At 39.5% G+C, this 15,603-nt stretch overlaps 1 protein-coding gene across 1 annotated transcript; it reads left to right on the top strand.

The window, feature by feature from the left end:
• The first annotated feature begins 3,404 nt into the window (after positions 1–3,404).
• On the top strand, positions 3,405–13,820 carry LOC110202625 (olfactory receptor 2H2-like). The gene is made up of 2 exons (XM_020978854.1): positions 3,405–3,465; positions 12,868–13,820. Exons 1-2 carry the CDS (start codon positions 3,405–3,407, stop codon positions 13,818–13,820), a joined length of 1,014 nt encoding a protein of 337 aa, XP_020834513.1.
• Positions 13,821–15,603: the final 1,783 nt, after the last annotated feature.

Genomic DNA, 15,603 nt, shown 5'->3' on the forward strand with positions numbered 1-15,603 from the left:
CTCTAGTATCACTATGTTTAGGGCCTCATTGTTGCCTGATAGAACAAGAGAAAATAATGGCTCTGCTACTCTATGACTTTAAGCAAGTGATTTCTTTTGTTTTGGACTTTTCCTCATCTATAAAATGAGGAGGCTGAACTAAATGTTCCCTAATATCATTTTCAGTTCTTACAGCCTATGATTCTATCAGGGGAGGACTTACTTTAGGACTGTTTGAGATAGAAGTCATGTACCATTTCTTTTCTTCCCTTGCATTAGACAAGCTAATACAAAAAACTTTCCAAGAAGATTGCTGGTGGTCTGATTAGAATAGTCACTGAATATTTTTCTTTCCATTTTCTCTCAAACTTTTTCAGTCTTACACTGAAAATATTCAGCACTACCACACAAATTCCACGTATCCCAGTGGTATTTCCAAGGAGAACAGAGGGACATAGTTGCTTTGGGAGGGCTTGGTGGCTATCCAAATATTAATGATGGTTTCTTTACATCCTACCTCTCACTCCCTGTCTCACAGGATTTTTGTAAAGAAAAACTTTTGTAAACTGTAAAGTGTTATACTAATATGAGCTTGTTGTAATGAATCTTCCTCTCTCTGTCTTCCTCTCTTTATTTTCCTCTCTCTCTCTCTCTCTCTCTCTCTCTCTCTCTCTCTCTCTCTCGCAAACACACACACACAAACATTTTTCCCTTATATTATTATTCTTTGTTTCTATCACTTTCTTCTTTCTTTTCATTTCTAGGAAGAAAACCTCACAGTTTCCCCCAAGGTTCATTGTTTAACTTATCTCAGGCTTCTCTCAGTCTGAGTTCTTCTCTTCTTTCAATTTCCTCCTCCTTTATACAAAACTTGAAGAAAGGGGCAAAAAAGAATGTCAACAATCAGTAATGAAGAAGGAGTGCATTCCAGACATAGTAGATGACTCTTGGAAATTCAAGGAGGTGGGAGGTCATAGGAACAGTTAGCAGTTTGGCTGACAAGTAAAGTGAGTGAAGGGAAAAGTGTGAAATAAAACTCAAGAAGCAGGTTGGAACCAGACTGTAGATGCCTTTAGATGCCATTCTAAAGAATTTGCATTGTATTATATAGGCATTAATGAGCTGCTGAAGATTTCTGAGCAGGAAAATGACTTAGTCAGACCTGTGCGTTAGGAAGATGACTTTGACAGCTGTGTTGTGGATGGATTTTTAAGTGGAGGGACTGAATTCAGGGAGATAGGTTAGGAAGGAATCATAAGGGCACAATTCACAGTTAATGAGGACACTAAATAAATAGTATGATGTCAATCTGCGTGGAGGGAAGGGGCAGATGTGAAAGCTAATTATGGAGTTAGAATCAATAAGACTCGATAACAGATGTTAGGGATAGACAATAGGAAGAGTCAAAGATGACTCAGAAGAGAAGGACAGAAGAGGGGAGGAGAGGAGAGAAGAGAAGACTTCGGAAGGAAAAGGGTACATTTTACCTGTCTTAAGTATTTAAAGGCTAACATGAAGACACATTCTTATTCTGCTTAGCAAAATCAGATAGATCTAGAAATAATGGGTAGAAATTGCAAGAAAACAGATTTTTCTTTAATGGTTAGGAGGAAAAACTTATTAACAATGAAAAGGTTCCAAAAGCGTAATGGGTTGCCCCAAGGGGCAGTAGGCTTCAAGTAGAGATTGATCACTTGTTTGTAGGGGGTTTTGTAAAGGGTTTCCTTTTGGGGGTATGGGTTGTCCTAGAAGATGACTGTCAGATTCTGTGATTTTGCATGCCCTAATTCAGACATACACACCCTACACCTTCACATTCCTAGACTTGGAATAATGATTCTGGAGTCAGATGACCTCAGTTTAGATCCCACCATCACTTAACCTTAAGTCCTAGTTCTCTCATTTATAGAGTGAGAGGATTGGATCAAATTACCTCTGAAGACCCTGCAAGCTCTACATCTATGATACTATTACCTATAAACATCTTACACACTTTAACCAGGTACAGTTTTAGATTTGTATCCCTTCACCATAAAGGCATCCAGGAACAGATTCACACCCAAATAATCTGCTCCTGGTTCCCTGATTACTCTGCAGGGTCTGTATATGTAACATGGCATTCTGAGCTGGCTTCTCCCCAGAATGCCCTTGATTTTGGTCACCTAAGAATAATAGCTAGCATTTATGTAGCACTTTCTAGTTTGTGAAGTGCTTTACAAATATTATCTCATTTTGTCCCCACAACAACCACGGGAAGTAGGTGCTGTTATTATCCACAGTTTATAGATGAGGAAACTCAGGCAGGAAGTGGTCAAGTGACCACTTGCCAGAGTAACAAAGCTAGTCAGTGTCTGAAGTCATATTTGAACTCAGGTCTATCCTGAGTACAGGTCCACTACTCCACTGTGCCACCTAGCAGCCAAATAGTCATAGCTCACATTTATATTCTTGAGTTTACAAAGAGCTTTCATCATAACAACCCTGTGACATAGGCAATGTGAGCATTAACTAGGATTCACACCTATGTCTCCTCATTCAATGTCAAGATTTTTTTTCCCCTACATCAATATAATTTGGTTTCTTAGCTGAGAGTTACCTTTGAATCCTTTAGAACTCTTCCATCGTGTAGTGACTTGTACAAGGTTACAGCTGGTGAAAAAAGTTCAAAGATCAGAATCCAGGTCTCCTGAACTTTTTGTCTAGGACTCTTTCCATGACACCAAAATGAGTTCTCCTGTTACTCCTTGCTCCACTCGTACCATTTGTTGATGTAAACTCAGGGAATTAATTTCAGTATGAAGGGAACCATGTTAGGAAGAAAACCTACTGCTTCAATTGCCTCAGAATGCATCCAAATCTAGGATGTTGCCCCTAGCCTCATTCTACAGACAACAGAAGACTAAACTCACCTTTATCTCTTCTTCTCTCATTTTCATCTCACTGTTACTCTCTGGAGTTGAATCTCAGAGCTTTTGGCTAACACATCTTCTGGTTTCTCCCTGGCTCCTCTGTGTGTGAAACTTCAGTAAGATAAATCGAAGTTAGATGTCAGTGCCAGATGGTGCTGAAAGGCATGACTGAGGGCTGGGAAGGGACTGGAGGTATTACTTCCTAGATCTTTAAGGAGGAGATGGTTATGGGGTGAATGCCGTCTGTCCTGATAGCAAAGGGAGGATATGATCCTTCTATGTCTAATCTGGACAGGAGTGGTAATGGTTGTGGGCTAGTACCTTGGGAAGAGTCCTGTGGTTGAGAGCTGGCAGGAGATGAACTAAAGGTTAGCAGGAGAATATATAATCTTCCTGGGAGCAGCAGTAACCTCTCTCCTGATGCTGAAGGACAGGGGAGTTGTTGATGAAGAGATGAGAGGGAGAGTCAGGGCTTTCAGTATCCTGGAAGTGAACACTAAAGCTCTGGGGGCAACCATGCATCTTATTCCAACAATTAGTAGTTGGTATGGCGGTGTCCAGAGAGGAAGTCCCCAAGGTAAGGAAAGGAAATTTTAGAAAAAGAAATCCCTATAGGACATGGTGTCTCAAGCAACAGGAATTGTGATGCATTGTGGTGGAGGAAATGGAGGATTTGGAGGACAGAATTAACCTAGTACTATTCATGTCCATTTTTTACAAGATTGGTCCTTCATCAAAGCCTACTGCTACCTAAATCTTATCAATGAGATCCAGATCTTCTCTCATATGACTCATTATCAGCATAATTACCTTGTGTCATTTGCATTCTGCTCTCTGTAGCCTACAGTCATATCTTTTCTCTTATGCCAAGAAAAATCTGATCAATTGTTTTAGAAGGAAGGTCCATTTACTTAGGACAAACTTTGTTGAAATGAATCAAATTATGTTAGACCCTCTCTCTTCCTCCAAGCATCATCATCATGAACTAACATTTATCAAGTACCTATTATGTAAAAAACACAGTGCTAGACTTGTTTTAGTCTTTTCATAGGTAATATGAAATGGATTGTTTTGGGATGTTATGTCTCTTATCACTCAGGAGAGTTCAAATGCACCCTAGCAAGGTAAGATAAGGTGTTGGTTTGACCTGATATGGAAAGTATACCAGAACATACCAGAATCAGGCTCATCAAACTTTTTAGACTTATTTTTCATTGCTCTCAACACAATCCATCTGCTACAGTTGAGTTGTACTATTCCTTATTCTTTAAATAGACAGAACACCTCCTTCTTCATGGCTTTGCATATGGAATACCTGGAGCTCCTTTTATGGGTCCCCAGAAAACTTCCCTAGATTAAAAAGCACTGTGTCTCTCCCATTTCACCTCCATAAAACCATAAAATAGTGCCCCAGAACATATCCTGGAACAGTGGAGCTGCAGAAAGATGGGGTGGAGTAGTCTTTTAACCCAAGAAACTTGGAGGATCAGCAAGAAAGGTCCGTCTCACTTGGTAAAAAGAGAATGCATTCCAGGACAGGACGCATCCCAGCAAGCCAGTAGCAAGCCCCACCTCAGCAAACCAGTGGGAGATTCTGAGCCCCAAAGTGGTGGAACAGGCAAATGCCAACACCAGGATCCCCCAGGTGCCTTAACAAAGCCAGTGGAACCAGCAGACTCCAGCTTGGAGAACCACCATGTGTTTCGGTGCAGCCCAGGGCAGGCAGACATCCTCCAGTGACCAGATCTCAACATGCTTCAGTACAGCCAAGGGCAATTTGGCTTCTTCCTACTGCCAGACGTCCAGGTGCTTCAGTGCAGCCCAGGGCAAACAGGCATCCTCCAGAGACCAGATTTCCATGTGCTTCAGGGTAGCCTCAGGGAAATGCAGAAAAACTGCACCTAGCCTCAACACATGCCAGAGACCACCATTAGGACCCCAGCTCAGTAATAAGCTGCCAGACACTCACAGCCTCCAGTTGCCAGTACCTGAGGCCCCAGTGCACAAAGCAAGTGACCTGGCCCCTGGCCCCCAGTGCAAGGAGCTTGGAACAGTGCCTCTTTGCTCCAGCAGGAGAGCTCAACTTTAAAACCAGGAAATAGGCAAACAAGATGTGCAAGAAGCAAAAATGACATTGACGATAGAAAGTTACTATGGTGACAGGGAAGATCAAAGCACAAACTCAGAAGAGGACAACATTGTCAATATACCTACATCTGAAGCCTCAAAGGGGAATATGAATTGGTCTCAAGCCCAAAATGCCTTCTTGGAAGAGCTCAAGAGGGATTTTAAAAGTCAAATAAGAAAGGTAGAAGAAAAATTGGGAAAAGGAATGAGAAGTATGCAAGAGAGAGTCAACAGCCTAGAAAAGGAAGGAAAAAAATTGAATAAAGGAAACAATTCCTTAAAAAATACAGTTGGCCAAATAGGAAAAAATCTACTGAAGAAAACAACTCCTTAAAAAGTAGAATTGTCCAAATGGAAAGGGAGGCACAAAAATTCACTGAAGAGACAAACTCCTTTAAAAGTAAAATTGGCCAAATGGAGAAGGAGGTATGAAAGCTACTAAAGAAAATAATTCCTTAAAAATTAGAATTGGGCAAATGGAAGCTAATGACTCTATTAGACATCAAGAATCAGTCAAACAAAATCAAAACAAGGAAAAAAATAGAAGAAAATGTAAAATACATTATTGGAAAAACAACTGACCTAAAAAAGAGATCCAGGAGACATCATTCAAGAATTACTGGACAACCTGAAAGCCATGATCAAAAAAAGAGCCTGGACAACATCTTTCAACAAATTATCAGGAAAAACTTCCCCAAGGTCCTAGAATCAGAGGGTAAAATAGTCATTGAAAGAATCCGCTGATCAGCTCTTAAGAGAGATCCCGAAATGAAAATGCCAAGAAATATTGTAGCCAAATTCCATAATTATCAGATCAAGGAGAAAATACTGCAAGCAGCCAGAAAGAAATAATTTAAATATTTTGGAACCACAGTCAGGATTATGAAGGACTTAGCAGCTTCTACATTTCAGGATCAGAGGGCTTGGAATATGATATTCCAGAAAGTAAGGGAGCTTGGATGACAACCAAGAATCAACTACCCAGCAAAACTAAGCAAAATCTTTCAGGGGAAAAGATGGATATTCAAGGAAATAGGTGACTTTCAATCATTCCCAATGAAAAAACCAGAGCTTAACAGAAAATTTCATCTGCAAATACCAGACTCGAGAGAAGCATAAAAAGGTAAACAGGAAAGAAAAAATAATGTTATTCAGTAAGGTTAAACTGTTTCCATTCCTAAATAGGAAGATGATACTTGTAACTCAAGAATTGTATGGGCATTTAGAAGGGGTATACATAGACAGAGAGTGAGGTCATAAGTTGACTTTGATGTGATGATTAAAATAATTTAACTAAGGGGTTAAAAAAACGGCTGTACTAGGAGAAAAGGAAGGGAGAGGTAGAATAGGATAAATTACATCACATGAAGAGATGAAAAACCTATTGAAGTAGAGGGAAAGAAGGGAGGTAGGTGAATATTGTTTGAACTTTACTCTCATTGGATATAGTTCCAAGAGGGAATAACACACACATTATGCAGGTTATAGAAATCTATCTTACTCTATAAGGAAATAGGAGAAGAAAAGGGAAAAAAGGGAGAGGTGGATAGAAGGTAGGGCAGAAGGGAGGGAAGAAAAAATAAGGGAAAGAAAAGGGAGGGGTGCTGATGGAAGGGAGAGTAGATTGAGGGAGGCAGTGGTCAGAAGCAAAACACTGGTGAGGAAGGAAAAGGTGAAAGGAGAGAGAAAAACATAAACAGGGGGAGGGGGAAGAGAAATAAGATGGAGAGAAATACACAGTTAGTAATCATAACTATGAATGTGAATAAAATGAACTCTCCCATAAAACAGAAGCAGATAGCAGAGTGGATCAAAAGCCATAATCCTACAATATGTTGTTTACTAGAAACATATTTGAGGGAGACAGATACACAGAGTAAAGGTAGAAGTCTAGAGCAGAACATATTATGTTTCAACTGAAGTAAGAAAAAAAAAGCAGGGATAGCAATCCTGATCTCAGACAAAGCAAAGGCAAAAATAGATGTTATTAAAAGAGATAAGGAAAGAAACTTCATCTTGTTAAAGATACCATAGACAATGAAGTAATAGCAATACTGAACACATATGCACCAAACGTTATAGCATCCAAATTCTTAGAGAAGTTAAGTGAGCTACTAGTGGGAGACCTCAATCTCCCCCTGTCAGAACTAGATAAACTTAACCACAAAATAAACAAGAAAGAAATTAAGGAGGTGAATAGAATTTTAGAAAAGTTAGATATGGTAGACCTCTGGGGAAAACTGAATGGGGATAGAAAGGAATTTGCCTTTTTCTCAGCAGTACATGGCACCTACACAAAAACTGACCATGTACTAGGGCATTAAAAACTCACAATCCAAGTCAGAAAGGCAGAACTATTAAATGCATCCTTTTTAGATCATGATGCAATAAAAATTACATGTAATAAAGGTCCAGGGAAAGATAGACTAAACTTAATTGGAATATAAATAATCTAATCCTAAAGAATTAGTGGGTCAAACAACAAATCAGAGGAACAACCAATAATGTCATCCAAGAGAATGACAATAATGAGACAACATAGCAAAATTTATGGGATGCAGTCAAAGCAGTTCTTAGGGGAAATTTTGTATCTCTCAATGCTTACATGAATAAATAGAGAAAGAAGAGATGAATGAATTGGGCATACAACTAAAAAAGCTAGATAAAGAACAAATTTAAATTCCCTAATTAAATATCAAATTAGCAATTCTGAAAAATCAAAGAAGAGATTAATAAAATTGAAGGCAAGAAAGTTATTGAACTAATAAATAAAACTAAGATCTGGTTTTATGAAAGAAAAAACAATAAATAAATAATAAACCTTTGGTTTATTTAAAAAAAAAAGAAAGAAGAAAACCAAATTACATGTATCAAAGATGAAAAGAGTGAATTCACCACCAATGAAAAGGCAATTAAAACAATAATTAGAATCTGATATAGGCTATACATGCACATTCCTATTAAACATATTTTCATATTAGTGATGTTGTAAGTAAGAATTAGAACCAATAGGAGGAACCACCAGAAAGAGGAAACAAAACATAACAAGAAAAAAAAAGCAAATAGTATGCTTTGATCTGCATTCAAACTCCATAGCTCTTTCTTTGGATGTAGATAGCATTTTCCATCATGAGGCCTTTGGAGATGTCTTAGATCCTTGAATTGCTGAGAAGGGTTAAGTCTATCAATATTAGTCATCACACTATGTGACTGTTACTATGTACAATGTTCTCCTGGTTCTGCTCACTTCACTCAGCATCAGAGCATACAAGTGTTTCCAGGTTTTTCTGAAGTCAGCCTGCTCCTCATCTCTTATAGTGCAATAGTATTCCATTACATTCACATATCACAACTTGTTCAGCCATTCCCCAGTTGATAGGCATCCTCTCAATTTCCAATTCTTTGCCACCACAAAAAGAGCTACTGTAAATATTTTTGTACATGTGGGTCCTTTTCCCATTTGTGTGATCTCTTTGGGTTATAGCCCTAGAAGTGCTATTGCTGGGTCAAAGGGTATGCACATTTTTATAGCCCTTTGGGCATAGTTCCAAATTGCTCTCCAAAATGGTTGGATCATTTCACAACTCCACCAACAATGCATTAGTGTTCCAATTTTCCCATATCTTCTCCAACATTTATCATTTTCCTGTTTTGTCATGTTGGCCAATCTGATAGGTGTGATGTGGTACCTCAGAGTTGTTTCGATTTGCATTTCTCTAATCAATAGTGATTTAGAGCATTTTTTCACATGACTATAGATGGCTTTAATTTCTTCATCTGAGAACTGCCTGTTCATATCCTTTGACCATTTATCAATTGGGGAATGACTTATATTCTTATAAATTTGACTTAATTTTTTGCATATTTTTGAAATGAAGCCCTTATCAGAGAGACTGGTTGTAAAATTTCTTTCCCAATTTTCTACCATCCTTCTAATCTTAGTTGCATTGGCATGGTTTTCAATTTAATGTAATCATAGTTACCCATTTTGCTTTTTATAATGTTCTCTATCTCCTGTTTGGTCATGAATTCTTCTGTTCTCCATAGATCTGATAGGTAAACTATTCCTTGCTCTCCCAGTTTGCTTATACTATCAGCCTTTATATCTAAATCATGAACCCATTTTGACTTTATTTTGGTATATGGTGTGAGATTTTGATCAATGCCTACTTCTGAAGCTTTAAATGGACAATTTATCATTACTTTTGGTCTCTGTATCTGTACTTAATAACGGGACTGCCCCCCCTTTTAATTTGTCAATACATTGGTCAATTTCTCCCTTCCTTTTCTCATATTGTTCCCCAAAATCCCTTGATGAAATGTTGCCCAGCAGCACAGCCCCAGATAGAACCATCACTAAGGCATTGCAAGGTTTAACCATTTTAGCTGAAGAGCTGGCAGAGAACTCTGGGATAGATAATTGGTTAAAGGGATGGTTAGAATCCTAGATTAGCAAATGGAAAGGAATGGCTGTGTCCATTATCGCTAACCTAACTGTGGTTGAAATGCTGCAGGATGCTGTATAGTTCCATGCATTAGAGGACTGGTACAACGATTGATAGAGATGTCCCTCACTAAGATTATCCCAGTAGAACCCATGGTGGGAGTTCAGATGGCAGGCTCTGCCAATATAAGGATGATGATCAAAAGTACCATTGAGACTTCCCCCAGTGATGGAGAATTTGAAATCCTGTTAAAGAGATTAGAAAATAAGGAAATTGGGAATGTGTGGAAGCCAGATCATTAGTAGAAAAGAAAAGGGGGAATTGTAAGAAAGATTTTAGGGGGTTAGGCTTCCACAGTAGGGTAAGAAATTCCAAGATCTTGTGGATAGTCCCTCAACCAATTAGAAAGTGCTCCAAACTTTCTGTAAACAACTAGTTCCTTAAGAAAGAGCCCTGGAGGCTAAACCAGTTAAAACTCGAGGGGTTCAAGGACAGGACCCCGACAGGGCAAAGCTTTTCTCCACTGTGCATGCTTAATAAGCTTATTGGATATTAACTGACCACTCCAAGGGTGGAGATAGCCACCATTTTTTATCATGGGGGACACATGACCTAACATGACAAGGAAGAACATGGATGAACATGCTATGGGCTATCCAGGAAGGGTGTTACTCAGATGAACCAGACCAATCTTAGCCCTGATGGCTGGAGTATGGATCTTAGTAATGGTTTAAAAGTTGATTCTACCACTGAACCAGTGCCCACGTGCTGCTAAAGTGCATTATGCCCACTTCTCTTGAGGGAAGTGTAATAATTCCTTCACTCAAGTAGTAAGTTTTTGTTTCAGATTTTTATAACAGTCAGAAAGGTCCTCTGGACTCTGGATAGTTGCATAAACAATCTTTTCTGCCAAGGTCTTAATCCTGACAATCTGGATAGAAAATGAAAATTATTTGACTTACTTCAAAGAACCTACCACTACTTCCTTCATCCTCTCCCACACACCACAAAATCCTCCCTACCTATGTCTTATGCTCTGGCTCTCAAGAGAAAGGACTGGGTGAGAGGGATACTGGAGGCTTTAAAAACTTAGAACGGATTAGCAAGGAGTAAGGATTCATGGGTTCCTCAAGTGTATGAGAAAGGGAAAACAGAGGGATCTGGATGTTCTGGTCTTTGCTATCAGGCAAAAGATAACCAATTTTATCTGGCATTGTCAATTGCTGCTGTGCTATTCATTTCCCTGGGCTATTTCTCTCTTCACCCTCATCAAGAGCCCTAGAAACTAATTTCTGACTTGGGGCCTAGATCCTGGGCCCACCCCAAGCCCTCCCTAGAGTCTTCAAAGAATTAATGAGCTACATCTCTCCAGGGGATGAGAGATCAGGGACCTCTTCCTCCTCAATCACTGTAACTTCCTTCTAATACCACAATGAGGTCTCTTTAGTGCCTTTCATTTCCTCTTGCTTAGCTGGTGAGATTGTAAAGTGACCATTACTCTGGATTTGAGTTTTTTTCCCTTACCACCCAAGAAGCCAACCATTACTTAAGATTTTGCTCCAAACTACCCAGACCAGGGAGATTTTGTTGAGTAAGAATCCCTTAAGTTCTATCTAAAGTATAGTCTCCATTGCCTCTGAAAAAGTGGTTTATAGCAGTTTCCCCTTATTTTCTTTTCTTTTCTCATCTTAATGGGTTAATTGGAGCTAGGCACTGGGCTGAGAGCTCTTTGGCTCATAGTGGAGCTCCAGTAGTGAGACACCTAGGAGATTTTTGTCACTGACTCAGGGTAAGTGGAAAATTTGATCTTTGGTTGTCTGAGAGCAGTAAGTTTGGCAGTTAGCAAAAAGGAGGTTTTGTTTCCTATTTATGGAACAGACAAGAATCCCTGGGTGAGATGGTTTGGGGAGAGCTACAAACAGAGGTAGGGGGGAGAAAGACAGAAAAGAAGGAAGAGAGAAAATGAATCACATAAGACCATGTACACTCAAATACTATAGACAAAGTCCTGTTAAATGAGTGAGGCAAGAGAAAGAAGGCAAAGAGAAACAAGTCACAAAGAGACAAAGAGATAGCTTAAAGAGATACAGAGATAAACAGGTCAGAATAGAAAGAGAAATAAAAAGAGGAGAGAAAAGGTGAGATAAGTATGCAAAGAAATCATTAGATAGCTAGATAATGCAAGGAATGGAGAGAGACAGGTACAATACATATGTATACATATACGTAGATCCCACAAGGAAGGGGCCTTCAAAGGCATGGTAGATTGTCATTAGTCAGAGAAGAATTCATTGCAATCCTGCCTAGAGGCAAGTGTATGACCAAGATGACCTCTCAGGGGCAGTTGACCCTACTACTGACCCCACTATTAAGTGTTGCCTATTGCATTCAAGACACCAGTAACCTTCCATTTGACCCGGTACAATCTCAATCTCTTACCTCTGAGATTTGGCCTAAGCAGCCTTTCTTCTGACTCTGCCTCGTCCCAGCTCTTTTCTCCTTAACTCCAAAGACCAAGGCCACCTCCCCCAAGAACTTCCTTGATCCCCTATGACTCTAATGCTCATGAACTTGTGTCCTCTGCATTCATGTATTTTTTAAAAATTTTTCATTTTCCTCCTGTTTTTTTTCCCATTACTGTATTTGTTCTGTCTCTCCAACTAGACCAAAGGCTTTTCAAATGCATGGATCATGTCTTCCATTTCTTTTCTCTGGGTCATTTCAGTGGGTTTACATATAGTGTGAAAGAGACTTTCTGAACCCGTTAGCTTCCCAAAAGAGGAAAATTCTATTTCTCAGACTCAGAACAGATGACTAAATCTAGCCATTTGCCCCAAGTTTGTAGAATGAGTGTAAGGGAGAACAGGGTAAAAGTGTGTGGGTGGTGCTGCTCCCATTCCTGCTCCCAGAAAAACAAATGCCAAGCAGATATCCTATACACACATTCTCCTGGTCTTGAACTTCATTTTCTTAAACAAAGGAATTTTTTTTTATTGTAATTTTTGGTAATATCCCTGTCATCTAAAAAGAGCTGAACATAGGAAAAGAAGAGGGGATACAGTCCATGTTCTCCCCTTTACTCAATTAATCAGGACATCTTGAGTTTTCTTGCTCATACTCACAAATTTCTTATCAAAAGGGTAGAGGATGGTGGTGGTAGTTAACAGAGTTGAAAGAATGGCTACTATATAATGTATAACATTGTATCTATGGGAAGAGGGTGTCAATACCTAAATGGAGTTGGTTCACTGAATAAGAAAAGGAACCAAAAAATACCCTAATTGCTGTTTTTCGACAAGTTCACAGGCACAAACAGCATAAATTTTTGAAGCTTGAGAAATGTCTCAACTAACTAACTCTCTCTCTCTCTCTCTCTCTCTCTCTCTCTCTCATTTTCCGGAGCCCAGATCAAAGGCTACGCCTGAATAATAAAAGCTCCCCAGGAGGTTTTATTCTCCTGGGCTTCTCTGACCACCCCAAGTTAGAAAAAACCCTCTTTGTGGTAGTATTGACTTTCTACTTCATGACTCTGGTTGGTAACACACTCATCATCTTACTGTCTATCCTGGACTCCAAACTCCACACTCCCATGTACTTCTTTATTTCCAACCTCTCCTTCCTAGATCTCTGCTTCACCACAAGCTGTGTTCCCCAGTTGTTGTCCAACCTCTGGGGTCCAGAGAAGACCATCAGCTTTAATGGCTGTGCCATTCAGCTCTTTGTGTTCCTGGCCCTAGGGACCACTGAGTGTATCCTCTTGGCTGTCATGGCCTTTGACCGATATGTGGCAATTTGCCGACCCCTCCATTACACCATCATCATGCACCCCTGCCTTAGCCAGAGACTAGCAACTATAGCCTGGATCTTTGGACTATTGGAGTCTGTGGTCCAGACACCAACCACTCTTCGTTTACCATTCTGCTCCCACAGAAGAGTAGATGACTTTGTATGTGAAGTCCCAGCCCTTATCCGCCTTTCCTGTGAGGACACCACCTACAATGAGATCCAAATGGCTGTGGCCAGTGTCCTCATCCTGGTTGTGCCACTGACACTCATTTTGGTTTCCTATGGTGCTATTGTCCAGACTGTGCTAAGGATTAACTCAGCAGTAGGACGGAAGAAAGCTTTTGGGACCTGCTCCTCCCACCTCCTGGTGGTCTCCTTCTTCTATAGTTCTGTTATCACTGTCTACCTCCAGCCCAAGAACCCCTATGCACAGGACCAAGGAAAATTCTTTGGTCTTTTCTATGCTGTGGGAACTCCTGCACTAAACCCCCTCATATACACCCTGAGAAACAAGGAGGTGAAGGAGGCATTTGGGAGGCTGTTGGGGAAGATCAAGCAACCAAGGGAGAGCTGAGACATTAAGATGAGAGGTTTCTGAAGTTAGAGGGATGTTTCCAATGCATTTCAATCTCACCTGGAATCCACAAGTTACCCAAACACCAACTCAACACATAACTTCAGAGTGGGGAAGGCTGTGTTTGGGGTGGGAATCTCTGTTACATATATGAAATCATTATATATCTAACTTCCTTTTATTTTTCTTCTCTACCCTATATCCATCTTTTCCTTCTTCAGTCTTCACCTTAATTTTTATCCTGTATAATATTCCCTAATTTCTCTAGCTCTGTCCTAACTGGTTACCTCTTGCCATTTCTGTCTTCTATCCCCAACTACCATCTCTTTCTCTGTTACCACATGAATCTTCTTTGACCTGTGTGACCCTAAACAGGTCACCCACTCCTATCTCCTCCTCTGCAAAATGAAGGAAATGGATTAGATGACCTCTGAAGTGCTTTCAATCTGGAAATCTGTGATCTTATGATCCTGTCAACTTTTTCAATGGTATCTACATTTTTATTCCTATTTTGCTTCTTCATGGTTTTTCCTCTTCTTTTGTTTTTTTCATCTTAATGGAAAAAAAATTTACAGATTCAAAGAAGATCTCTGGGAATGGATAGAAACTATCTATCTAATTTGACTGGTTACTGATCAAAAGTACCCAACAAGCTTTATACAGACTTTTCTTTTTTTTTCTCCTTTTGTTTAGCTTTTATTTTTAATTTTATTTTTAGTTCTGAATTCTTTCCCTTCCACTTACCCTTTTCCCAGTCATTGAAAAGGCAAAAAAACCCAAACAACTTTTTACAGATATATATAGTCAAGCACAATAAATGCCTGCATTAGCCATGTCCAAGAAAAGGAAACATACTTCAATCTGTACTCTGAGTCCATTAGTTCTCTATACGGAGCTAGGTAGCATGTTTCTTCATGAGCCCTTTTGAATTACAGTTGATTCCATTATAATGATTAGGGTTCCTGAGTCTTTCAAAGTTGTTCATCTTTGCTATATTGTCATCATTGTATATATTATTGCCTTAGTTCTGCTCACTTCACTTTATACCAATTCATATATCTTTGTAAGTCTTTCTAAAATCATCCCTTTCACTATTTCTTACAGCACAATAGTACTCTAGCACCTTCATAAACTGTTTAGCCATTCCCCAATTTTTGGACACCCCCTCAATCTCCAATTCCCTGGAGACTGGAGATGTTGGACACTACAAAAAAAGCTGCTACAAACATTTTTGTGAATATCAGTGCTTCTCTTTTTTTTTAATCTCTTCAGTATTCATCCTTTTCTCATAGACTTCAAATAAAAGAGAATCCATCTATTAATTGAGAATGTTAGAGCTGGACAGGATCTTAAAGATCATCTAGTTCAACCCCCTTATTTCACAGATAAGGAAAAGGAGTCTTAAAGAGAAAAAATTATTCTCTAAGTGATTGCCCAAGGTCAAGACAGCTGGGTTGTACAGAGGATAGAGAACTGGCCTTTGAGTCAGGAAGACTTGAATTCAAATCCTTCCTTAAACACTAGCCCTGTGACCCTGGGCAAATCACTGAACCTCTCTCAGCCTTGGATTTCTCATATATGAAATGATGGGATTGAACTCAATGACCTCTAAGACCCCTTCTAGCTCCAAATCTATGATCCTAAGTAGCAACACCATGATTCAAAATCTACTTGCTTCCAGGTTCATTACTCTTCCAATGTACAATAACTAGCATTCATACAGCACTTAAGATTTGTGTGCATTATCTCATGTGATCCTCACAGCCACCATGGAAGGAAGATG

This window comes from Phascolarctos cinereus, unplaced genomic scaffold (assembly GCF_003287225.1).
Source record: "Phascolarctos cinereus isolate Bilbo 61053 unplaced genomic scaffold, phaCin_HiC Scaffold_5;HRSCAF=322, whole genome shotgun sequence".
NCBI classification, from domain to species: domain Eukaryota; kingdom Metazoa; phylum Chordata; class Mammalia; order Diprotodontia; family Phascolarctidae; genus Phascolarctos; species Phascolarctos cinereus.

Excerpts from the sequence above, each read along its gene's own strand:
- LOC110202625 (XM_020978854.1), top strand. The coding sequence starts at position 3,405 with ATGCATCTTATTCCAACAATTAGTAGTTGGTATGGCGGTGTCCAGAGA. Across the intron at positions 3,466-12,867 it reads CCAGAGAGGAAGTCCCCAAG|ATCAAAGGCTACGCCTGAAT; the intron begins GTAAGGAAAGGA and ends TCCGGAGCCCAG.